The sequence below is a fragment of the Brassica napus genome, chromosome A9 (assembly GCF_020379485.1).
Source record: "Brassica napus cultivar Da-Ae chromosome A9, Da-Ae, whole genome shotgun sequence".
Taxonomy (NCBI): Eukaryota; Viridiplantae; Streptophyta; class Magnoliopsida; order Brassicales; family Brassicaceae; genus Brassica; species Brassica napus.
In genome coordinates this window covers 25,938,568-25,962,776 of record NC_063442.1, presented here as the reverse complement: position 1 = coordinate 25,962,776, position 24,209 = coordinate 25,938,568, and the positions used below count along the sequence as shown (strand labels likewise).

Genomic DNA, 24,209 nt, shown 5'->3' with positions numbered 1-24,209 from the left:
CTAGTTATGTTTAGAAGTCTTATAATTTGTTAATCTCATGCCGTAATATCTCAACATTCATTTCTTAAAATGATGTATATCATTTGTTAATCTCATACGGGCCTGTCTTAGCAGGGCGATATGTAAAGAAGTTATATGGGCCTAGCCTACTAAGTATCCAGCCCATCATAGTAGCAAATGAGATCCGAGAGTCTAGGCGAGAGGAGAGAAAATCATGTGAGATCGAAGAAGAAGAAAAAGAAGGCAAATGGTGGGAGATCGTTTGTAGAAGAGAAGGAAACGGAGCAGAGTGAGGATGGCTTCGACGGTGGGATTAGCGCCGGGACTATCTCGGAAGCTGAAGAAGGTACTGGAATGCCGTACGGATACTCCGGATCTGGTGGCGTCGCTAAACGCTTTGTCTTCATTCTACGACGAGAACAGCGCTCACGCGCGGCGGAACCTCAGATCGACGATCGAGAAGCGCGCGCTCCAGATCAACAGCGAGTTCCTCAGCGCGGCCGATTCGACTCAGATCGCGTTGGATCGCGTGGAGGAGGAAGTGAACGCCTTGGCCGATTGCTGCGACAAGATCGCGGCGGCGCTGAGCAGCTCGGCGGAGACCACAAGCGATATCATCAGTACGACGGAGAGGCTGAAGCAAGAGCTTGAGGTTACTACTCAGAGGCAGGAGATTGTTGGTTGCTTTCTTCGTGATTATCAGCTATCCAACGAAGAGGTGAGTGAGTGAGTGAGTATGTTGATGGTGATCAGATCTGAAATTGTAGTTGTTGATTGATGCAGATCAAAGCGCTTAGGGAAGATGAATTGGATGAGAGTTTCTTCCAAGCCTTGTCTCATGTTCAGGAGATTCATTCCAATTGCAAATTGCTTCTCAGGACGCATCATCAGGTGATTATTTTCTCCGAAACTTGTACTTGTCTTGCGTTCAGAGTGGGATACCTTTGTGTTTAGTGTTTGATTATAAGGAATGTGTATGCAGCGAGCTGGCTTGGAGTTGATGGGAGTGATGGCTATGTACCAAGAAGGAGCTTATGAGCGTCTTTGCAGGTACATATTATCTGCCTCTTCTTTCCAAAATATTACTTTGTTGGTTGGTTCAAACTTGGTTAGTATTTGGACCCTAAATAATATAGTTTGGTGGTCTCTTCCTGATTCTTCTAGGTGGGTTCAGGCTGAGTGTAGGAAACTGGGTGATACGGATAACCCAGAGGTGGGTGACCTTTTGAGGACTGCTGTTCGCTGTCTTAAGGAGAAACCTGCGCTCTTCAAATATTGTGCCGAGGAGGTTAGTCTTTCAACTTTACTCAACTCTAGTCTTTGTTTATACGTTAATGATACTGGGGCATGTTTGCGGAAATCATGCAGGTAGGGAATCTGAGACATAATGCCTTATTTAGAAGGTTTATTAGCGCTCTTACACGTGGAGGACCTGGAGGAATGCCTAGACCTATTGAAGTTCATGCCCATGACCCCTTACGATATGTTGGAGACATGCTTGGGTGGCTGCATCAGGTTTGTCACCATATTTTCTTCTCTTATAAGAGTCCTAATGCGACTGATTGTTTTATTTTGGCTATGAAAACTTCTGTTATCAATATAGTGTGTGAATTCATTGTCATGATCTTCAGACCTTGTTGTGCTTCATTTTCCTAAGGTGGTTGTTGTTTTGGGTGCAGGCTTTGGCATCAGAAAGAGAACTTGTTCATGCTTTATTTGACATAGACTCAGCAGATTATAAATCAACGGCGAAGAATACTGCTGAGAATGATTCCCTAAAGGCAGCAGAATCTGATTTTACATTTGTTCTGGATAGAATTTTCGAAGGAGTTTGCAGGCCATTTAAAGTGAGAGTCGAGCAAGTGCTGCAGTCACAACCAAGTCTTATTATTTCTTATAAACTCACCAACACCTTGGAGTTCTACAGCTACACTGTGGGTTTTTCTTTTTATTGACCTCTTCTAATAATACTACAAGCATTTATCGCTCTATTAGATCTCATCATCGCGTTGTTCCCTTCACCTTGCAGATCTCAGACTTACTCGGCCGAGACACTGCTCTCTGTAATACAATTGGGATGGTTAAGGATGCTGCACAGAAAACCTTCTTCGACATTCTTAAAACCCGAGGGGAGAAGCTTCTACGATACCCTCCACCGGTAGCGATTGATCTCTCTCCGCCTCCAGCTGTCCGAGAAGGAGTTTCTCTAACTCTTGAGATAATCGAGAACTACAACAGCATGATGGTTTCCGCTTCAGGAGAGAAACCGGCATTTGATCCTGTCCTCTCTGCACTGCTCGACCCTATCATTAAGGTATAAATCATTGTCCATCAAAAGCCATGATTCTGCTTTGAAGTTAAATTCTTGAACTTTTCTGAAACTCCACAGATGTGTGAGCAAGCAGCAGAGGCGCACAAATCGAAAATGAGCGGCCAATTAACCAGACGAAGCCGAACAAGTTCCGACTCAAGCCAGTTAACATCAGTAGATGCTCTACTCTCTAGCAGCTCGTCCCCACCACAGGTATATATATAATCCGTTACATTCCTTTTAACTCGAAAAGACCTCTCTCAAGATTTATCTCGTTCTTACAGAACAATGAAACACCCTCGAAGATATTCCTCATCAACTGTTTATGCGCCATCCAACAACCGTTGCTAAGACACGATGTGGCGTCACAGTACGTAACTAACATCGGATCAATGATCGAGAACCACATAAACCTCCTGGTCCAGAAAGAAGTCGACACGCTCCTCCAAAGATGCGGTCTTTCAGACAAAATGCAAATCTTCCGCTCTTACACCACAACCGAAGTTGCTTTGTCTGGACGACAGGAGACGTCACCCGCAGTGCTGTCGGAATGCCTCAAGGCCTTCTTCGGCCTCGTTTTGGGAAGCGAAGGCTCTCTTCCTGAGTTCGAGCAGATACAAGTCCCTAAACTCAGGTCCGAAGCTTGCGTGCGGGTGGCCAAAACGTTAGCTGAAGATTATGAAGTTATATACCGAGCCGTAACGGATCAACAAAACGGGTATCCAGATCCGAAATCCCTCGCTCGACATCCACCGGATCAGATCCGAACCATTCTCGGTATATGAATGCAAACTTCTTCTACCCGAATATTTTTTTGGTTTTTCCTAGTTTTTTCTTGTTACCTTACGAAATCAATACTTGTAAACCGGACTTCAAATGTTGTATTTTCATATAAAGTTTATCAATTTCTGGATACTACATATGCTTGAATTATTATTGCATACCTATATAAGATATAAATTTAAACATCAATCTATAATGGTTGAAAAATAAATAATGTTTAGAAAGAATCAAAAATGTTGAACCACAAATGTTATAATCATCAAAACTAAAAATTATATTACTGCGTGCACATGTGTGCTGCCATCGTCCACCTAATTGTTTTCTTAAATGTAAAGATGGGATTCAGCTTGATTTCACGCAAGAGTGTATCATATACTTTCATACCGATTGCATGGAGAAGCTCTGATGGCTTTGATCTAAAACCAGTGAAGCCCTATCAAGACACTGAACCAGATTATTTTATGAATTATTGGATCACTGAATCGACCGCGGATCAATATTTTAATTAGTTTTAGAATACAATTATACATACCAAATTGTAACAAATTATGAAGTAGATATATAATAAAATAATATAAGAAAACTAAAATTAAAAATATTTAAATGTTTAATGTGAATGATAAAATTAAATTTAAAATAAACCAAAAACAAAACATCAAAAGGATTCTAATAACATGTCAACAACAAAAACAAACTAAACAAATAAACAAACAATTATATTTTTTTTTGCAAATGTAAATTGTAATAGACATCCATTAACCCTATTATTTAACCGTTCTTGTACGAATCCAAACACTTGTACCTTAGAACCTCCTAGGCTTTCGGGCAGGCCTAAATAAGATCCCATTCCACCTAAATTCTGAATTCCTAAGATATCCCTCAATTCTTGACGACTATCTTCATCAATCTTATGTCCAAATTGAATTGAGGATTTCTGGAAATTAATTTGTTGTCCAGAGACGGTCTCATATTCCTTTAGAATCCTGAGTATAGTTTGACACTCTTCCTTGTTTGCCTTACAAAAGAACAAACTATCATCTGCGAATAACAAATGAGAGATTGCAGGGCAAGCTCTTGCCACTTTCATACCGGTTAATTGTTTCATCCGCTCCGCCTTTTTAATATTTGAAATTAACGCCTCCGTACACATAATAAATAAGTAAGGGGATAAAGGATCTCCTTGACGTAATCCACGCTGGGGAATAATTACACCTCGTGGCTGCCCATTGAGAAGCACCCTATATTGAACCGAAGAGACACACTCTCGCATTAATTTAATCCAATGAGGATCAAAACCCATTTTTTGAAGGAGAGCCGCAATAAAATTCCACTCTATCCGATCATATGCCTTACTCATATCTGTTTTTATTGCCATAAACTTATTTTGACAAGACTTATTGGCTCTCAAACCATGAAACATTTCCTGCGCGATAAGAATATTATCTGAAATTAACCTTCCTGTCACAAAAGCCGATTGTGTCTCTGAGATTAGTCTGGGAAGACAACTTTTCAGCCTTTGACACAAAACCTTCGAAATTATTTTATAGCCCACATTACAAAGACTTATTGGTCTCAGTTCCGTCATCCTTGTCGGTCTCTCCACTTTTGGTATCATACAAATATTAGTTATATTCAGCCTTGGATCCAAATCACCTGATCTCAAAAAATTATTCACCAGCTCGACCACATCCTTTTTAATAACATGCCAGGAATGCTGAAAAAAAAGAGCTGTCATTCCATCCGGACCTGGCGCTTTCTCCGGATGCATCATAAATAAAGCTTGTCTCACTTCTTCCTCTGTTGCTAACTTCAATAGCCTTTGATTCATCTGAGGAGAAATTGATGGTCCTATCTCCTCCAAGAAACTATCAAACTCCGTAGGATTAGTAGAATTAAACAAACCATCAAAATAATCTACCGCCACCTTCTCAACACCGTTCTCATCTGTGATCCAATTACCCGCATCATCATAGAGGCCCACTATTTTATTTCGGATCCGCCGTTGTTTTGTTAAAGCATGATAAAACTTAGTATTCAAATCCCCGGATGAGTACCACATATTTCGACTTTTCTGATGCCAATACTCCTCCTCATCCTTATAGGCCTCCTGTAATTTCCTGGAAATCTCAATAATATCCTCTTGGGATCTATTGTTATCTGTTTGTACATCTTCCAAAGCTTGTTGAAGATTCTGAATTTTTTCCTTCCCATAAGGTTGATTGTCTTTCCGCCATGAAGATATTTCATGTCGACAATTATTAATTTTGGTAATAAAATCCCCTGGTTGGCCCTCCTGATTTTCTGTCCAACCCGACACAATTGATTCCATAAGCCCCTCCTGACCTATCCACCGCTTATCAAACCTGAACTGACCTCTTTTTTTCCTTGATAATTTATCTTCCAGAAAAGCGATCACCGGTCGATGATCCGATCCCACCATCCTCAAATATTCTGTGTAAGAAAATGGAAAGAGTGTATGCCATTCCTCATTCGCCAAGGCTCTATCCAGTCGACATCTAACCGTTACAGCTCCTTTTCCTTTCCCTCTCCGTCCCTGCCATGACATTTTATTACCACGAGCCGGAAATTCTAATAGTCCACTATTCCTTATCATATTGTTGAAAGGGATAAAGGACGTCGCACACCTTAGAGTTCCCCCATCTTTTTCGTGATTCCCGGTAATTTCGTTTAGATCTCCTATAATAAACCAGGGCTCCGATCTAGCTAAACCATATCGGGTTAACCTTTCCCATACATGATCTCTCAAACTTTGATCCGGCTCTCCATATACAAAAGTAAGGAATACTTGTTTCCCTTTGGCCATTGCCTCGACATCTATCATTCTATTGCTAGAATATAATATTTTAACTTGGTACTCATTATTATAAAAAAGGGCTAAACCACCACTTCTCCCAATTGGATCCACTGTAACCAGACTATCATAACCAAAATGTGATTGAAACCTTTGTACGAATCCAAAATCCTGTTTCGTTTCTGATAAAAACATAAAATCTGGTTTATGTTTATGCCATGTTTCCCGAAGATAACTTATTGTCCAATGACTTCCAAGACCTCTGCAATTCCAACTTAATATTTTCATATATAAACCTGCTTGTATTGCTCTACCGAGCCGGAAGATTGGGGTTTAATGATACCCAGCAATCTTAGAATCTCAAGGTTCCGAAAACCAGTAAAATTACAATCAATCTTGTGAGAGATACGATCAATCCCATGAGGAACACCATTGCACCATTGAAACCCATTATTCCTTTTTTCAATCATCAGAATACGGACATACAAAATGTCTATCGAACCATAATACGTACAATTTCTAAACCCAACTTTGTGGTTAGCTTTAAAGTACACATATAGCTTCTTTGCATACCCATTAACTTGAAAGTATGATTTATTAAGCCCATTTAATCCTGAACCAATATTTTGCCTAATGTTTCCCCAGCACCATTTCAAGTAATCAAAAGGATAGATTAAAATTAGAAAATACTTGTGTTCTAGAAAGATTTGTGCCACCAATAAATATAACCCACCATTCGTAACAAATGCTATGTAGTGTTCTTTATATTGATCTGATAAACCATATGTAATCCCCAAAGCAAAGAAACCAAATGCATTTACTATATTCCCAACTATACCTTTCAACTCCCATACGTCTACCAGCTTTCCACACCAATGCAGATTCAGGACAGTAAACAGGAGACCAGTAATAGGCCACCACACACATCCATGATGCCAAACCAAAAAAGCCAAGCCTTCTCCGTAATATAAAACTTTTACGTATACATCAAGGAACCACCATAAACTCAAGAAACCATTATTATTCCAAGTCTTATTGACTTGATTCATAAAACTAGGTTTTTGGTGGCCCTTGTTTGGGGTTTGATGTACCCTTCTCCTCCAACTGGTTAGAACTATCTCCTTGGCGAGTGCCTTGCGTTGGCTGCTCAGCACATATGAACCTCCTGCTCCAACCGTTGATTTGAACTGCCTCTTGCTTGCACCCTGTTTCTTCACCAATTCTCCAGCAACCTGATCATTCTCTTCTGCCTCATCACCCTGCTTTTCCTCCGCTATGGTATCAACCCCATCCTCCTTGACCCTGTCGTCCTCTCCAATCTCTTCATCAGAGACCTTCTGAGAATCATTCTCAAACTCCTCAATACCCTTACCCGTATGAACCATATTATCAGTCTCATCCAAATCCATCCCATCCTCAACTACCAAAACCTTCCTCTCTTCAACAAATACCGTAACTATATTTACTACAATACCATTATTACCAAATCTCTGGAAATTGATTCCAAAAATCTCTACCCAGCCAACAATCACATAATCAGAAATCTCTAAAAATCTGAACGAAGCCCTAAATTGAATCCTAACTTTCCTTATGCCAATAGAAGAGAAATTCCTAAAGTTCCTTTGAAGATACTTTACAATCCTTCGAGATCTCGTTTTGAGGTCAACTGGAGACACACCCCTGCGGATCTGTGATATTGCCTTGATGGTGACAGATATCCAGATCCAAATCCAATTCGAGAGTATTGATGATTTCCTCCATCTTCCAGATCGTTTCCTTCCTTTATCCAAACCAGAACCGTGTAAATCCTCTGAACTCGATCTTGTCAGATCTCGATCTTGTTTTCCTTTCTTCCCCACATCAACCTTCGGAGAACAGACCACATGTATCGGAGATTTTGAATCAATTCCCGGATCCCATCGACGAAGAATCATGGAAACCCTACTGTACTTGGTCTGTTAATAGGGTTAATGGATGGAGTTTAAGATTTTTTACTAAGGGCGGCAAGGAGGTGATTATTAAATCGGTGATTACGGCTCTGCCAAACCATGTGATGTCTGTATATCGGTTACCGAAAACGACTGTGAAGAAGCTAACGGGTGCTGTTGCGCAGTTTTGGTGGAGTCCAGGAGGTAGTACAAGAGGTATGCATTGGAAATCATGGGATAAATTGTGTGTCCATAAAGATAATGGTGGGTTAGGTTTTAAGGACTTGACTGATTTTAATACGGCCATGCTTGGGAAGCAACTGTGGCGGCTGCTCGAGAAGCCAAATTCTCTTTTTTCTCGAGTTTTTAAAGGACGGTATTACAGGAATGCTTCACCCCTGGATCCGATTCGCTCATATTCCCCGTCATATGGCTGGAGGAGTATTACTTCTGCTAGATCTCTGGTTTGTAAAGGACTAATTAAAAGGGTGGGAACAGGATCATCTATTTCAGTATGGAATGATCCATGGCTCCCATCCACTCGCCCGAGACCAGCTAACAAAAACCTTCATAATAGTTACCCGGAGCTCACAGTGGATTCTCTCATTAATTCGGAATCCCGCACATGGAATTTACAGGCAATTAGGGATTTGGTGGATCCACACGATGCAAAAATAATCGAAAGTATACCATTGTGTAGAAATCGGATGGAAGATAGGAATGGATGGCATTTCACCAAGAATGGGAAATATACAGTACAATCAGGGTACCAAGTGGAAAGGATTTATCCTGATAAGGAAAAGCCACCAGAATTTTATGGACCCAATGTTGATATACTTAAAGCTTTCTGCTGGAAAGTGAGGTGTCCTCCAAAGTTAAAGCATTTTTTATGGCAGTTGATATCAGGATGTATGGCGGTAACGAAAAATCTAAGGGCAAGAGGAATACAAGGAGATACGTGCTGTGCACGGTGTGGTGATCCTGAAGAATCAATAAACCATGTGTTTTTTGAATGTCCCCCAGCTCGTCAAGTCTGGGCACTATCTAAAATTCCATCAAATCCGAATATTTTTCCTATTGGCTCTCTTTTTGCTAATATGGACCATCTATTTTGGAGAGTTAATCCAAAGATGGAGGATCATCAGTTTGCATGGATACTATGGTACATTTGGAAGGGTCGAAACAATAAAGTATTCAGTAATCTTGATATTGATCCCAGGGAAACACTTCGATTAGCAGAACTAGAATCAACACTTTGGGCTGAGGCACAGGTTAGTAACAACAGGTGTGCACAAGAAGTACAAGTTAGGCCTAACGTAGGAACCACAGGAAGATGGTGTTTCACAGATGGTTCTTGGAAAGATAACGACCTATTTTCAGGACAAGGTTGGCTCAGTACATTATCAGGGTTTGATGGTTTACTAGGAGCAAGGAATGTAAGGGCTTGTCTTTCACCGCTTCATTCGGAGATGGAGGCATTAATTTGGGCAATGGAATGCATGAGAAACTTAAGACAGTTTCAGGTTACGTTTGCAACGGATTGTTCTCAATTGGTGAAGATGGTTTCAGAACCAGAAGAATGGCCAGCATTTGAAAGCTACCTGGAAGATATTAAGCTGTTGAGAAGAAGTTTCGTCAACTCAGATATTGTTCATGTACCTAGGACGGAGAATACAAGGGCGGATAGTTTGGCACGTAGTGCTCGGCAACAACCGTCTTTCGTCGTACACATGGATTCAGAGTTACCACTTTGGTTTACAGGGTCTATATGAGTCTGTAATCTTTTTGCTGTCAAAAAAAAAAAAAAAATTGTAATAGACATATATGAATAATTGATGCTCAAATCTATTTTTCTTTTAGTATGCATCCTTTCGAATATTGATTCACTACTCTTACAACTAGATGAAAAAATAGTTTTATTAAAAATTTGTATAGTTAACTTTTGAAAAATTGGAGCATCACGTCCAAAATATCTCCACTACTCATCTAAAAATCTATGAATATATATTAGAATAATCTAAATATAACAACTTAATTCGATTTGAATTGCATATCGGATCACCCATCGATTTACAGGTAATTAAAGATTTATAGATAAAAATATCGGACAATTTGGCTTTTTTTAATTTAGATATAGGGTGGATTGTTTGGACAAAAATATTGGACAGTTCGGATAATTTTAATATTTTGAATAAACAATATTTGGGTAATTTTATTTTTTCCGGTAATTCGGTTCATAAATAGTATTTTTTTATGATATTTAGTTATTTTAAAATTAAATATAATGAATATTTGTAAGTATATACTTTGTATTTTTAAATTTTAGGTATCCATTTGGTTCTCAGTTCAGCTTTAATTTTTCGGTTCCTTAGATATATGATTTGTTCGATTATTTATGAAATTTAATTTAATTTTGTTTTTGATTGTTTCAGTTCGGTACAGTTCAGTTCTTAGTTTCAGATAAATGTGCCTAAACCTATACAATATGTTATATATAAATTCATTTCATAAACATTTATTTAATTTTCAAAACAAACATGTGCGGATCAAAATCTAATTTATATTATTAAAATGTTAAAATAATAGTCATATAAAATCCTCTGTATATTATTTGTAAGATCTTTTAAAATGTTGTAACTTCAATTTTGTATTAATTGCAAAATGAACTTGCTTAGATATCATCTCCAAACATCTTTTCATTGCTGATGTGACATCCTTAGAAAGACTTTGGACAGGCCTTAATCTAATTTTAATTCCCCTAGAAAAGTTTAATGGCGAATTTTTAACATATACAACGTTATAAATATTTTAAAGAGTATTAGTTAATTTTGTTGGTTTAAAAAAGTTCAAGCAAATAAAAATTAAAACCACTATCTAACGTATGTCACATCCTTTTGATATACTACTTTACAAAATATATTATATTAATTATAAAATCATTTGTTAACGCAAACATATACATTTGTATTTATCAATAGATAATGTAGTATGTAGTAAACAATTTGTTATATTCGAATTTCTCAAAAAAAAATTGTTATATTCGATCCTATCTTATATTAATACTAAAACTATGGAAAGAATAGTAAATATATAATCAAAATTGGTATATATACTAAACATATAATATGTGGCTAACATACTTACACAGGTTTTATCATAGATCATAATTATAATTATAATGATATATATAAGATATTAGTTTTATATTTTTGTCATCTTTAGTTTTAATATATTAAACACAACTATATGTATATTATATAATGGGTCAATGCATATATGTTTGTTATATGAAAATGTTATTATAAATGACTAATGTAATTGTATTTATTTTGTATTTGAAAATTGATTTCTCACGTATTATCTTTGTTGACTAACATTGAAAAATGGTTAGCTACTAACTATAAAGAATACTTATGGTTAGTTTTTTTTTTGACAACGAATGCTTATGGTTAGTTATGATTCAAAATTAATAGTAGTGAACATGTTACCTTATAGGCAAACAATATATCATAAAATTTTATTGTGTATTTCATCATTATTGTCAAAGATACTGCAATATCCATTATTAGGTTACAATATACAGTATAACCTCTTTAAATTAATACTTTATAAATTAATATACACTAAAAATTTCTTAAAATAATATAATTTTATAGTCCCAAATTGAGTTTTTGGTTCAATTAGTATATCGATAAATTAACATTTCTATAAATTAATATAAAAAATATAGTTTTGGTGTAGTAACATTATTAATTTATAGAGGTTTCACTGTATATGCTTTCTAGAATGCAAAATATTTTAAAATAAATATCAAATGCAGTGTTTTAATTCACCAAATGTGGCATTCTAAATGGAATTGTGATCTGAAATTTATCAAATGTGTCGTTCTAATTGATTTTCCGCGCAAACCTAAACCTAATCCCTTTTTGGCAATATGTTTTCTATATTAGACAAACTTAAAATTATATAGTTACAAACATTTAGTTCTCTTTCTAAATGTTTCTAATAAGCCCATCTTTTGCTTACAACTTCTCAGATTCATTAGAGATGATTATATCGGTAAACTTTGCTTTTCCAGTTACTTGCCGTTTGGTGGAGGGCCGGGGAAATGCATAGGCGACACGTTTGCTTCTTTTGAGGTAAAGACACAATTGACACCAATCAATACTTGTTACATATGAGAGTACCTGCTTCAGATGTCTTATAGTAACATAAATCTCTGTTTTGTAGAATGTGGTGGTGGCAATTGCAATGCTTATTCGAAGATTTAACTTTCAGACTGCACCAGGAGCTCCCTCCGGTATAGTCTTATCAGCTACCACCATTCCTATTTTCTCTCAATACAGATCAATGATTTCAAAAGTGAATTAAGATAAGTCTTCACATGCAAACCAAAAAAAATCATTAACGGATAGTTCTTTATTTGTTTTGTGGATGGACAGGTGAAAGTGACTATAGGATACACACCACAGAAGGATTGAAATTGATGGTAACGAAGAGAACAAAACCTCTCGACTAACCATCTGCTCCTCTAGATGAGCTTTCCCCTACTCTGTCTTGAGTCCTCATCTTTGCAAAACTGAAATAAACAACTAGACATGCTTAAAGAAGAAGAAGCGAAAATCTTGTGTTAGAACGAAAACAAATGATGTAGAATTTGTTGGAACAAGGTCACTGCTTCTGATTATTTCTCTGCATTATGTTTATGCAGACAAGTAAAATGTAAAGATTTATTACTCTGTACAGAAATTGTTTTTATCTGCACAGTTAAAGATAATAACTTTGAGTGGGTTCTATAAAAGTTCAAATATCTTTTACAACATTGACAAGAACCTCTGATTTTACATCAATGAAGTGATGATCAAAGAGAGTTTACACTTCCATATAAACATCATAGAAGCTGTCTACTTTTTCTACGATCTACGAAAGATCTCTGCTTTCATCGACCTGAAACACTCGGGTCTTTCGTTAAAGACCGACCTCTGTTCACGATCTATGTCTATGGATTAGCACCGTCTTTCTTTACCATTGGCTTCTCCTTCATTGTATCTTTCTCCAGCTTCTTCTTGTCAGCCTCCGCTTGTTTCTCATTCTCCTCTCGTGATTTGATGAAAGTTTTCATGAAAAGAGTCAGAATCTTGGTCACTGCAGATAGGAACAATGGTCAGAATAGAAATGAGTAGTTGCATTTAACACATAATGGCTTTAACCAATCTATAAGAATAGACTTGGTGCACGTACCTTGTTCGAAAGGACATCTATTTGGATCCTCACCAAAGTAGTGGCACAAGGAATCTGCATTTCTTCCCTGCAAAATAACAAATCAATATTAGGACTGGAACATGAGTTTCGAACTGCATGTCCTCAAAGAGTACAAGTAACTCACTGATTCTGTATATAAGGAAGCAAGCACCCTCACTTCTGCTTCAGCGGTAGTAAGAAACTCCTTCAAAACCTGAAACATGAAGTGATCTCATTTAGAAGCTACGAATACCTTCTGGTTCTTATCATCAGCCTATGAATTAACCAAGAAACCCATATGAGCAACACTAAGAACAACTTTTAACATGTAGCTCACCTTTCGGAAGCCCAGAGATATTGCACCATCGTTTCCTGAAGCCATGAGTTCGTGATCAACCTTTTCAAGGCCTTTAGTCGCCGCCTGCATTTCTTCAGCCAACGTTTTGAAATCAATCTGCAATTTTTAGAAACTATTAAGGCAAGTGCATATTATGAAGACGGAAAGCTCATATGCAAGCATGAATAACAAGGGTACCTTCGATGCAGCTTCCAAGTGAGCAAGGTCACTGGGAAAATCCAGCAACTCTGGCATTTTTTCACCAACAAGCTAAACAGTAAAAAAGAAAATTTACCTAAGTTCATCTTTAAAAAAAAAACTAACTGAATAAAAAGTATTATTGAGATAAGAAAGGTATGTGCTTCTACCTTGCATAAGTAATGCATCAAAGTCATTTTGTTATTTCTTGCACGAGTATCAGATAATTTAAGAAGACTATCCAGTTTGAAACCCACAGCAGACCCTGCAACACAAAAGGCACACTACATTACCAACAGATGCTACAAGAAAAATCATAAAAAAAAAAACTTGAAATCAATAGGAATATAAAGGTAAAACCTCTTGCAGTTCCCTGATTCAGAGCATTTCCTAGTGTTAAAATTGTTTGCATAATCTGACGCAACTTTGCAGACTCCTTCACCTGTTGCATGATAATAATAATAATATTTAATTATCAAGATGGGGATATATTTCCATGACTTAGAAGCTCTCACTCTCCACTATACCTCTTTAGTAGCAAAGTTTATTGTATTAAGGCAGCTTTTTAAGTCTTCCGCCTGAAAAGAGCAAAAAAAAATAAGATCACCACAACATGCCTAATAAGGCAGGAGAGAGCAAATGCAGAAAGTTTAATAGTTATACCTGAGAAGCAAAGGTAATTTTAAAGCCAAACACTCGTAACTTTGCTTCTATACGTGGAACCCTCATTAGTTCCATGAAAAACTGATACATTTTGCAAAGTTAAAGAGTCAGAACACAGATTATAAACATGTAACCATCCAACGCTCCAAGAACTGGAACAAACCTGTTCACACTTTCCAAGCATTTCTTTGTCACCGGTATAATTCTGGAGAAGACAAAAACAGAACAAGTTAACTTTAGGCATTAAGGAATTGCTGAAAGAAACTTGCGTTTTGAAGCCAAACAGAACCTATGAACCTGGTACTCTAGAGAGAAGTATGACAATAAACTTTAAGATTTACCCTCAACAATTCCATTTCTTCCTTCGTCGGACAAAATTTGATGAGATTTTCAACCTGGTCGATGTCCAGAACTGACGAATCTAAGGCTAGAACTGCGCTCTACGATAAGAAACAGATATGAAATTCTCAGTTAGTAGACATACGTAAACATGATATATAGAGATGCAACTAGGTAAAAAAAGTTACAAAAAGAAATGTAAACTCTGAACGTCTTACAATTATTGTTTCAATGCTAAAATGATGAGCAAACCGAGAGCAAAAACTTACAAGCATATCTGGCAGAGGAATCTTAATTTTCGTAAGCATTATTTCACAGTTATTTGCTCTTCGAAGGTCAACCTGATACAAACACACACACAAAACTTAGGACTAGAAGATAAGTATACTAAGAGGCGTCAATCATATTCGTTTATATTAGTCATAGACTACCCATTTGATGGAATAAATGGAATTTGCAAAGTATATCAAGTGTCAATGTTTTGTAGTAACCAATGAATTGGATCGTCAAATAACTATCTACTTCATGAACTCTAAAGCTGTAGGCAATAGCTGCTTAATAAATCCTACACATGATAAATTGATAATATTTGGAAATTTTACAGAATTGTATTTATATATAACAAATGTTAGATATGTAAAGAGGTGAAACTGAGCTGCCTCACCAGTTGAACTTTCTCAGGTTTGCTGATACTCGAACCCCTGCGACCTGTGCTTTTCTTAGCAGCGGTATCTGAAACTGCAGAAAACAGACTCTCGAGCTCTGATATATCTATTTCAGGGGCACTGTCATGAAGATTCATAAAATCATTTTATTAGCTTCAGCAAACATACCACTACTGGGAGATTAAGAAAATTCGCAAGACAGAACTGGAACGACTGATCACATTTGTTTAACTATTATCAATGAACTAGAGACTGTGAATGTCACGCTAAAGTATCTAAAAGAAAGTGTAAGAGGAACCCACCGAGGTTGGTTTTCCTGTTGTTGAGTATCATCAGCCCACAAACTACCTTTTGCTGGCCGAGTAACTTTAGACCAGTGCAAAGGCTTTAGCACGGTTTTCTTAGGTGCAACAGTAGGCACACTCACACCTCGGCCTCTTCCAAGTCCCGAGGAAGCTCTGCCCCTTCCTGCAGCAGGAGGTGGCGGCGGTGCATTTGAACCTTTTGCTCCCAGTGGTGGTGGGCCACTACTTGTGCCACGACCCAAAGCTGGCGGAGGAGGAGGAGCAGAGGTCTTGGATAGAGGTGGCGGAGGGGGAGCAGGGGTCTTGGATAGTGGTGGTGGTGGAGGCGGAGGGGGAGCACCCAACTTTCCGGATGAAGGAGGACGTGGTGGTGGAGGAGGCGGAGCACCCAACTTTCCGGATAAAGGAGGACGTGGTGGTGGAGGAGGCGGAGGGGGAGCACCCAACTTTGCAGATGAAGGAGGAAGTGGAGGTGGAGGAGGTGGCATGGGGGCATTTGAAATATTTTCCTTAGGAAGCGGAGGTGGAGGTGGTGGGGGTGCCGAAGGTGGGCCAGCACGAGCAAGACCCGAATGAGGTGGCGGTGGCGGTGGCGGTGGGGGTGGTGACGGTACACATTTAGTCGAGGATGCTTGGATTGGAGGAGGAGGTGGTGGTGGAGGTGGCTTCGCCTGAACTTTATTTCCTGTGTTCCCAAACGGAGGTGGCGGGGGTGGTGGTGGAGCTGAAGATGGAGAATTGCTTTTAGAGAAAGGTGGAGGAGGAGGAGGTGGTTGCGCCTGAAGTTTATTTACTGTGCTCCCAAATGAAGGCGGCGGGGGTGGTGGTGGTGGAGGAGGTGGAGCTGAAGATGGAGAAATGCTTCTAGAGAAAGGTGGAGGAGGAGGAGGTGGTGGTGGGGTTTTGTTGATAGGCTGGTGTGATGTTGTCGGATGATCTCTACTGCTGAAACTAGGGAGAGGTGGCGGCGGAGGTGGGGGTTGGGGTTGGGATGACAACGAGTCTATGCTTGTAACTTTATTTACAGTAAAAGGAGAGGGAGGAGGTGGTGGTGGTGGTGGAGGAGGTAAAAGTGTGGCAGAAGACGGAAGAGCCGAAAGCTGGACACTGTCTTTCGATTGATCTTCTTGCTGTTGTCCACGAGAGAATTCATGAGGCTCCTCTGCAGATTCAGGAGCAAAAGATATAGGAATGCCTTCGGGGTCATCATTATCAAAAGATAGAGAAATGCGAGGTCTATGGATGGCATCAAAGCCTTCATCTGAACTATCAGCGGCACTAGATGTGTTGGTCTCCTCTTCAGAGTCAGGAGAATTCATATAAAAACCCCCTCTGTGCCGAAATCTTGTGAACTCCTTTGCATCATTTATTGCAGCAAGTTGTTTCAGCAACCACAAAGCAGCATCGTCTCCATTTTCAGCCAAATCCACACCACTAAAAAGTTCTTGAACTTTAGAAAAGGCTTCAATGGGCAAGCCACCAGTCTCATCACCATTTACTATTGGCGTTGGAACTTTCTGAGGCAAAGCATTCTCAACTTCTCCAAACAAAACCTGTATGCATAAAGAATGGAGTCAGAAACAAGCGCGTGTATAGTATGGACTATCTGTACCCCACCCATCTTAAGTCAAATAAAAAGAAAATTGTTTCTCCTCTGGCTATCTATATCTTCTCATATATTCATATAAAACTTAAAGAGGTGAACAAAAAGGTGGACACACCTCTGCACGAAACCCTTTTGGATAATGATCCTTGGCCTCCCAAAGAATATCCAAGTTGTCGGAGTTCAACATTAGTATGTTGGACCTGATGAATGCAGTATTGAACATCACACGAAACATCATAACCTCTCGTTCTGGTTCTAAATCCATATGCACACACTCCAGCACAACATCTCCTTGGACCCAGCACTGGATGTCAATTTTGATCACGTCACATTCTGCCTGCAGCCAGATTATACAGAGTTGTGGTTAGAAAGAGTGACACTTTTATATAGAGAACAGAAATAACAGAAATAAGAACGCACACACACCAACCTGTCGGTAATGACGAAGGGGTTTTTTCTTATTAGACATAGAATAGAGCATCTCCGTGGAAAGACCAGATGTGCTACTGTAATTTCTTCCAAAGATACGTATAATGGGTCTGCATCCAAGTTGGGAGTCGAAGTTGGGAATAGCTCGAATAATGAGACAATCCAAAGAAAGAGATCGCTCAGGAGGCGGCCAGTCAGGAGTGATGTTCCTCCTGGCAACATACTGAAGATAACGAAGCTGAGAAGGGAAGGGATTCAAGGGGGAGAGAAGCTGCAAAAGACCCTTGGGAGCCTCACGATGCACGATCTCAAGAGTCCTGCGCTCGCCACTGTGAACTTTCCTGAAAATAAGAAAGGTGGCAAGGACAAAAGCGAGAAGCGGCCAGCCTCCCCTTTCGCAGTGAAGAAGAATAACATCCTGACGAGAAAGCCAGTTGTCACAGACACGGAGAAAATGCTGGATAAGTGATAAAGGGAGCAAAGGGCAGCCTTCGTATTGCCTGGGGTACTCGAGGACGGTGACATCGTATTCACAGAGGGTCTCAGCAAAGACGCTTCTTTTCTCTCCTTCTCGGAAATTGAATGCGAGGAAAGAGGAGTCGGGGAAGTCTTCGTGTAAGTCGTTGATGACTTCGTGGAGAAAGATTTGGTACAAGTCATCCGCCACAACTTCCGTGCAAAAACAAGAATCAAAAACTGCCAAAAGTACAAAAGATTGAGCCAACAGGGAAAGAAACTAAAAGAAAGGTGATGATGATGATTGATTACCATAAACTCTATCAGCAAACTCAAGCAACCCATCTGGTGGTCTCTTGTAAAAGAACCTACTTAGCAGCGACATTTCGGCAGATTCAAATGGGGCTTCCACCTGCAACGAATATCCCATATGGTTTAGAATCAGCTTTAGTCAAAAGCTAAACGAATCCGATATGGTTCATCAAAGTCAAAAGCTAATCGAATCCAATCCAGTCGAATTGCGATCAAATTGGATGTAATCAAAACCTGAGAACTGAACACAAAAACCTCCTAAACTAGGGTTTATAAGAAGACGACTTACGCGTGACAAATCAAAAAGGGATATTTAAATTCCCCGATGCAGATGCAGCTGCAGCGGCGGTGGTGGTGGTGGAGGACGTAAGTGATGAAAATCGGGAACGTTTGGTTTTCAAATTTTGAAAATCATTTAGGGGAAAACCAGATGAAAATCGCTTTCTGCTTTATATAAATAATAATAATAATCACCACTTCTTCTTCCTTTTCTCATTCCCTTGTCTTTTATGTTAAAAATGTTTTCGAACCAAACAAAACTATTTTCTTTGTTTTTCCCCAAGAACAAATTAAATAATTATGTCGTATATACACTACATAATAAATTAATTAATTTTTTTCAAAATAACTATTTTGTTGCCAAGTTTATCATTATGAAATAGGTTTGAAAAAGAATATAATTTATTTGGCTCTGCTTTTTCAAAAAAGAAAATCAGAGTTTAAAATTTTTCTTTAACTAATTGAAAGAATATGCTTTAATATTTGTAGTTTATTTTGTAATTATGAGATATTCATGTAATGTAGGGATATTTCACATGATTGTCACTCATAACTCCTTGCATACTTTTACAACTTCAAATGAATGCATAGAACTACTAAGACTTTCATAGTATCATAACTAGTTTCAATATGATCATATTTTCTCTCTTTTCAGTAGAATTATTCAAATTTTCATAATATCATAGCTAGTTCCCAGTTTGATATCCTTTGTTCTTTTTTTTCATTGTTATCTACCTTAACTTTTTTGAAATCCGCAAACATACGCTCACTCATTTCGCATGTTTAGACCTTGGTGTCTATGTCTAGAGGGAGTTATTTCTAACTCATTCCCTTACATTTGATGTGTTAGGTCATGTTGACTAGACATCGGTTCCAATTGGTGATCCTGATGGATGAAATGTGACAACTATGGAGTTACATGAAATTATCTTAGACACCCTTCAAGTCTATGTTCAAATTCGGAAGCACATCAAAGGACATTTGGTTACGCATCGAAAACTAGTTCTGCAACAACAAGGAGACTCGAGCCATTCAGCTCAACAATGTTTTTCATACAAAGGAGATTGGAGACATGACGATTCAAGAATATGCCTAGAGCCTGAAATCTATAACAGATCTTCTTTAAAACTTCGATATAGCAGTGAGTGAGAAGATGCTAGTTATGTATATGCTTAATGGTATAAACTAAAAAAATATGATGGCATCATCAATGTGATCAAACATCAAAAGCCATTTCCGAGCTTTGATGAAGTAAAGAGCATTGTAGATGGAGAAAACAAGGCTTAAGAAGTCTCACATGGTCAACATCACTCATTCTGATCATGCTTCTTCGTCTACTGCACTCGTCGCTTCATCGCCGCAACACAAATCAAATGAACAACAACAACATCATCGTAATAACTTTAGGAACAACAATAGAGGACGACGGAAAAATTATTGCAGAGTGCGCAATAACAAATTTCAGTAACGATCACAGTACGTGAACTGGGTATGGCTTCATCATATTGGCTAGGGTAATTCAACAATTGGAACACAAACAAAAAAGTTCCATGGATGCAATATCCTAACTCTAGTTTCAACAATCGCTAATTCACTCCTCGTGGTCCAAATAGCTCACAACATGAGGCCAATTTTGCTGACAGCAACTACCAGCCAACAAGAGAATTCGTAGAGGCGTTCAACACCATAAAACTTACTGAACCAAACTCAAATTGGTATATGGACTCGGGCACTTCCTCCCACCTAGCATCATCCCCACATATCTTCCAATATGTTTTTAATCTCGATAAATAAATAAAAAATCTGTCATTTTAGGTAATGGATCCTCCATTCTAATTTAGTCTTTTGAAAATTCAATGATTCTTTCCAAGACACGTCCTCTTTCCCTTAATAATGTTTTTGTTGCTCCTAAACTTTTTAAGAATCTCATATATGTGTGTCGTTTTACTGCTGATAATTGATGTTCTTTTGAAAGTATTCAAAATCGCTTCTCTTCCTTCATTCTCAGTAGGCTACCGTCCTTTGAACCAATGCTTGATATGTTTGGTTTCTTTGTGAAGGATCTTTAGTCCAAAAAAAAACTCTAGTCCATATTAAGAGTTCTGGTGATCTATATCATATGCCATCTCTTCCAAATAAATCTCAACAATCTGATTTCGTGTGAGAAACTCATTCTCATGGCATAAGAGATTGGCTCACTCCAATAATGACACTTTGAAGTCTTTGATTTCTTCGAGCTCTATCTCATGTGATAAAGACAACTTGTTATTTTGCAATGCTTGTCAATTAGAAACATTTGTGTACTGTTGTTACTTGAATGATCTGTGTTAATATGTGGATTCGGTCTTAGCCTGAATTACATGTCACTCGGATGTACCATTAAATTTAAGACTTTGTAAATTTCATAATTTTTTTTTTCATTTTTTTCTGTTGCTCTACAATAAAATTATGCAGTTTGCTCTCAATAATTTTTCCCTCCTAATTTAATTTTTATTATTAATTATCATGCATAAAATATAATTAGTTAGAATAGTTGTCCCGCTCTGATCGGAAAGAATGGAAGATCATACCTTTTTGGGGAGACAAATTTCTTTTTCTCAATAACTTTTCAGTATGAGGCTAAACAAATATGGTGTTCTCTTCTAGGATTTTACTTAAGATAAACATGTGGTTACTGGTATATCCAGTTTACCGGGCTAGAGATTTTGTAAATCATAACAGGAAATAAGCACGACGGGATCGAAGCACGACGGAAAAACTCGAAATCAGATAAAAACCCTATACTTGGCTAAAGATTTTGTACATTTTTATGATGTAGTTAAATCATATAAATGGTGTAAAAAGTTTTAGAATAATTCCAGACCTAAAGTGGTAAATAATTTGGAGATTTCGTTTTGTTTTAACATAGATAAAATTACCCTTTACTGCTGTCACTGATGTCTAATTTTTTTAAATATTACACGCAGGTTTGTTATTTAAAAAATCTATAAAATACTAATAAAACATGTTAAATTATATATATATATATATATATATATATATATCTTTTTTTTTCTTGATAAAGTAAATTTAATATATTTTCGAAAAATAAAACTTTATATTTATGCTTCATACAATGTTAGACTGCATGATTCAATTACACTTTATAGTTTTTGTTACCTAATATAATTATTAAACTATTAGTTGCTCAATGAGGTATGTAACATGGTTAAGACAATACTTCACGACAATTGGCTTCTTTGATTTCAACAGGCTTTCCCTCGGCCTCAGACTTGAGCCTTCTTGAGAAGTTGAGAGAATCTTGCACAGAGAAGTTGCTACGTTATACAAAGATTGTGTTAAAGGTTGCAAGAGGGTAATCAAAACAGAGCAAGAAAAGGGAAAGAGATGGAAGACCTAAGTTGTTGTCAAGGGTTTTAATGAACATGAGCTTTTGGCTGTCCCATTCTCTTTCAAGCTCACTCATCTGCTGCTTCAATGGCTCGTGTGAATCCTCTCTTTTTTTCTTACTTCAATATGAATTAAGAGTAGAATGAACACAGAATTCGGTTTATAGAAACACAGAGTCAGATGAAAATTCAGGACTCAGTGGTTAAGAGGTAAAAGAGTTGGAGATGTCTTCCATCACACCTTTTCCATCTTGAGCATCATAGTAGAAGAAGTTCTTTACCGGGTCTCCTTTCCCTGATACAGCTTTGATCACTTCCTGCAATACAATCAAACCTCTCGTGTCAGTCAAATCACAAGTTTCAAGTGAGAAGATATACAAATGACAAAAGAGAGTGAAGGAGAGAGAACCTGTGCTAATATTCCACCTACAATGGCACAAGCTGGTGGGAATTCGATAGTACCACTGATAAGTCTCTCCAAGAGACTATCTGGTATATGGCTCTCGCTCACAGACTGTCGCAAAAATATTCAGTTTCTCAGTGAGCTTTGAGTGACATTTATAAAGAATTAAAAACATAAAACAAAAGAAACACTCACGTTAACCTCACAGAGTTTCTTTTTGATTTCCAAGACTGTGGCAAGATCAAGCAGTGAACACTCTCCATGTTTACGCCCTTCACTCTCCTCAAACACTTCTACAACTGAAATAGTAACACCAAAGATTACTGTCTTTGAATGTATCTATCTCTTTTAAGATCCCAGTTATTAATTGTGTATAGGTAGTAATAACTGTTATAGCTGTCTTTGTATCTATCTCCTCTATTGAACCTATTCTCCACCATGAAGTCAGAAACGATAAGAAGGTTATATTTCATTTGATTTACGAACCTGAGATCAGATGTGAAGTTCAGCTTAACGTCTATTCTCTCTCTGTCACTCAATTGCAGGCAATGGTTGCCAAGAGAGAAGATGAAATCAGCAAGGCAATGAGACGTTGCTGTGAAAAGCATGTCACAGATTCTGATGTTTCTATGCTTCTCTTCATCCTGCATAAACACTTAAAAGACAATCCTTTTTAAATATAAAAAAACAGAGCCTGCTGTGAAGTCAATCATCATAAGTTAAGGGAGTGATGTGTTGGCATCTGGCACCATACCGTCAATGTGATTTCGTCATCTGTAGCCTTGATTTCGTTTGATACCGAGACAAACAAACAAAGCATCTAGATTTAGACAACTCACAGATTCATGTTCCACGTTTCAAATTTCAGTAAAATAACTATAGAATTTACTTACAGTAGATTCTGTTCCAAGGGATTCACAGCTTGTGACTTTCCGGTGGAGACGGGAGACTTTCCGTTGGATTCCATGGCCGTAGCTCTAATCCAAGAGAGGCTCCAGCTTCAGCTATGTTTTGTGTCTCCCAAAAGTTGATCGTCCTGGTGAGATGTCGTTGAAATACATGGTGACTGGAGATTTTCCGGTGGTAATCTGAGACTTCGTGGTGGATTTAATAGCCATTGATGTCGTTTCTGCCGAATAGTTTTTTTTTTAGGATGGATTTAGGTTTAGAGATAGAACTTTATATAGGAGGATTATCAAAGAGAGGTAGAGCAAAACTTTTAAGAATCCCTTTAACATCGTCACTGATTGAGAAAGTAACGAAAAAAAAATAGAAGTTGGAGTAGATGATGAAGTGGAAGAGTCGGGAGAGAGTAGCGAAGCTTGAAGACGAAAGAAGCAGCTTTGTCTAAATGGGCTGACAAATCATTTTAATAGATTCAATGTAAAAAGTTCACTTTTTCTCAACTGTACTTACGTGGCCAATAATAATCTATGATTGGTTAATTTTTCAATCTGACGTGTAGACTCTCAGAGGGCTTGGTATCCTCCTTTTAGTATAGTTTTGATTTGAATACGATTGATCAGGATCATGGTGGATATGGTAATAGATGTAACGAACGTGCATACGGTCAGAGCCGGCCCTTGGACCACGCGGAATAAGCGGTTGCTTCTGACCGTATAATTTATCAAAAGATTTCAGCCACAAAACATTAATATTCCCTTTAGTCTTGTTGTCCATTGCGTCTATCTACTGCCTTTCCAACCCTGGTTCGAACATTACCTTCTCCATTGTAGGCATTAATTTTTTTTCT

The 24,209-nt window shown here is 38.0% G+C and overlaps 3 protein-coding genes and 1 long non-coding RNA gene across 4 annotated transcripts; 2 read left to right on the top strand and 2 right to left on the bottom strand.

Moving 5' to 3' along the window:
- Nucleotides 1-184: 184 nt before the first annotated feature.
- On the top strand, nucleotides 185-3,231 carry LOC106367153 (conserved oligomeric Golgi complex subunit 6). The gene is made up of 9 exons (XM_013806869.3): nucleotides 185-718; nucleotides 784-891; nucleotides 983-1,050; nucleotides 1,165-1,288; nucleotides 1,369-1,515; nucleotides 1,680-1,934; nucleotides 2,030-2,314; nucleotides 2,390-2,524; nucleotides 2,596-3,231. The coding sequence occupies exons 1-9, from the start codon at nucleotides 296-298 to the stop codon at nucleotides 3,094-3,096; spliced, it is 2,046 nt and encodes a 681-aa protein (XP_013662323.1). The 5' UTR covers nucleotides 185-295; the 3' UTR covers nucleotides 3,097-3,231.
- Nucleotides 3,232-7,959: 4,728 nt separating this feature from the next.
- Nucleotides 7,960-12,512, top strand: LOC106367156 (protein LUTEIN DEFICIENT 5, chloroplastic-like). Its single transcript, XM_048740478.1, has 4 exons — nucleotides 7,960-8,050; nucleotides 11,819-11,973; nucleotides 12,065-12,134; nucleotides 12,277-12,512. Exons 1-4 carry the CDS (start codon nucleotides 7,960-7,962, stop codon nucleotides 12,351-12,353), a joined length of 393 nt encoding a protein of 130 aa, XP_048596435.1. The 3' UTR covers nucleotides 12,354-12,512.
- A 38-nt stretch (nucleotides 12,513-12,550) lies between these two features.
- LOC106367152 (formin-like protein 14) lies at nucleotides 12,551-18,925 on the bottom strand. The gene is made up of 18 exons (XM_013806867.3): nucleotides 18,675-18,925; nucleotides 18,386-18,485; nucleotides 17,619-18,313; nucleotides 17,304-17,525; nucleotides 15,580-17,135; nucleotides 15,277-15,397; nucleotides 14,882-14,953; nucleotides 14,615-14,713; nucleotides 14,437-14,478; nucleotides 14,274-14,354; nucleotides 14,138-14,188; nucleotides 13,971-14,052; nucleotides 13,781-13,875; nucleotides 13,611-13,682; nucleotides 13,413-13,529; nucleotides 13,221-13,289; nucleotides 13,076-13,142; nucleotides 12,551-12,979 (listed from the first exon to the last, which is right to left on the bottom strand). Exons 2-18 carry the CDS (start codon nucleotides 18,456-18,458, stop codon nucleotides 12,834-12,836), a joined length of 3,660 nt encoding a protein of 1,219 aa, XP_013662321.2. The 5' UTR covers nucleotides 18,459-18,485; nucleotides 18,675-18,925; the 3' UTR covers nucleotides 12,551-12,833.
- Nucleotides 18,926-21,741: 2,816 nt separating this feature from the next.
- LOC106364600 lies at nucleotides 21,742-22,630 on the bottom strand. The gene is made up of 3 exons (XR_007316011.1): nucleotides 22,463-22,630; nucleotides 22,061-22,370; nucleotides 21,742-21,981 (listed from the first exon to the last, which is right to left on the bottom strand). It is a non-coding gene; the product is annotated as an uncharacterized LOC106364600 (long non-coding RNA).
- Between the last annotated feature and the right edge of the window lie 1,579 nt (nucleotides 22,631-24,209).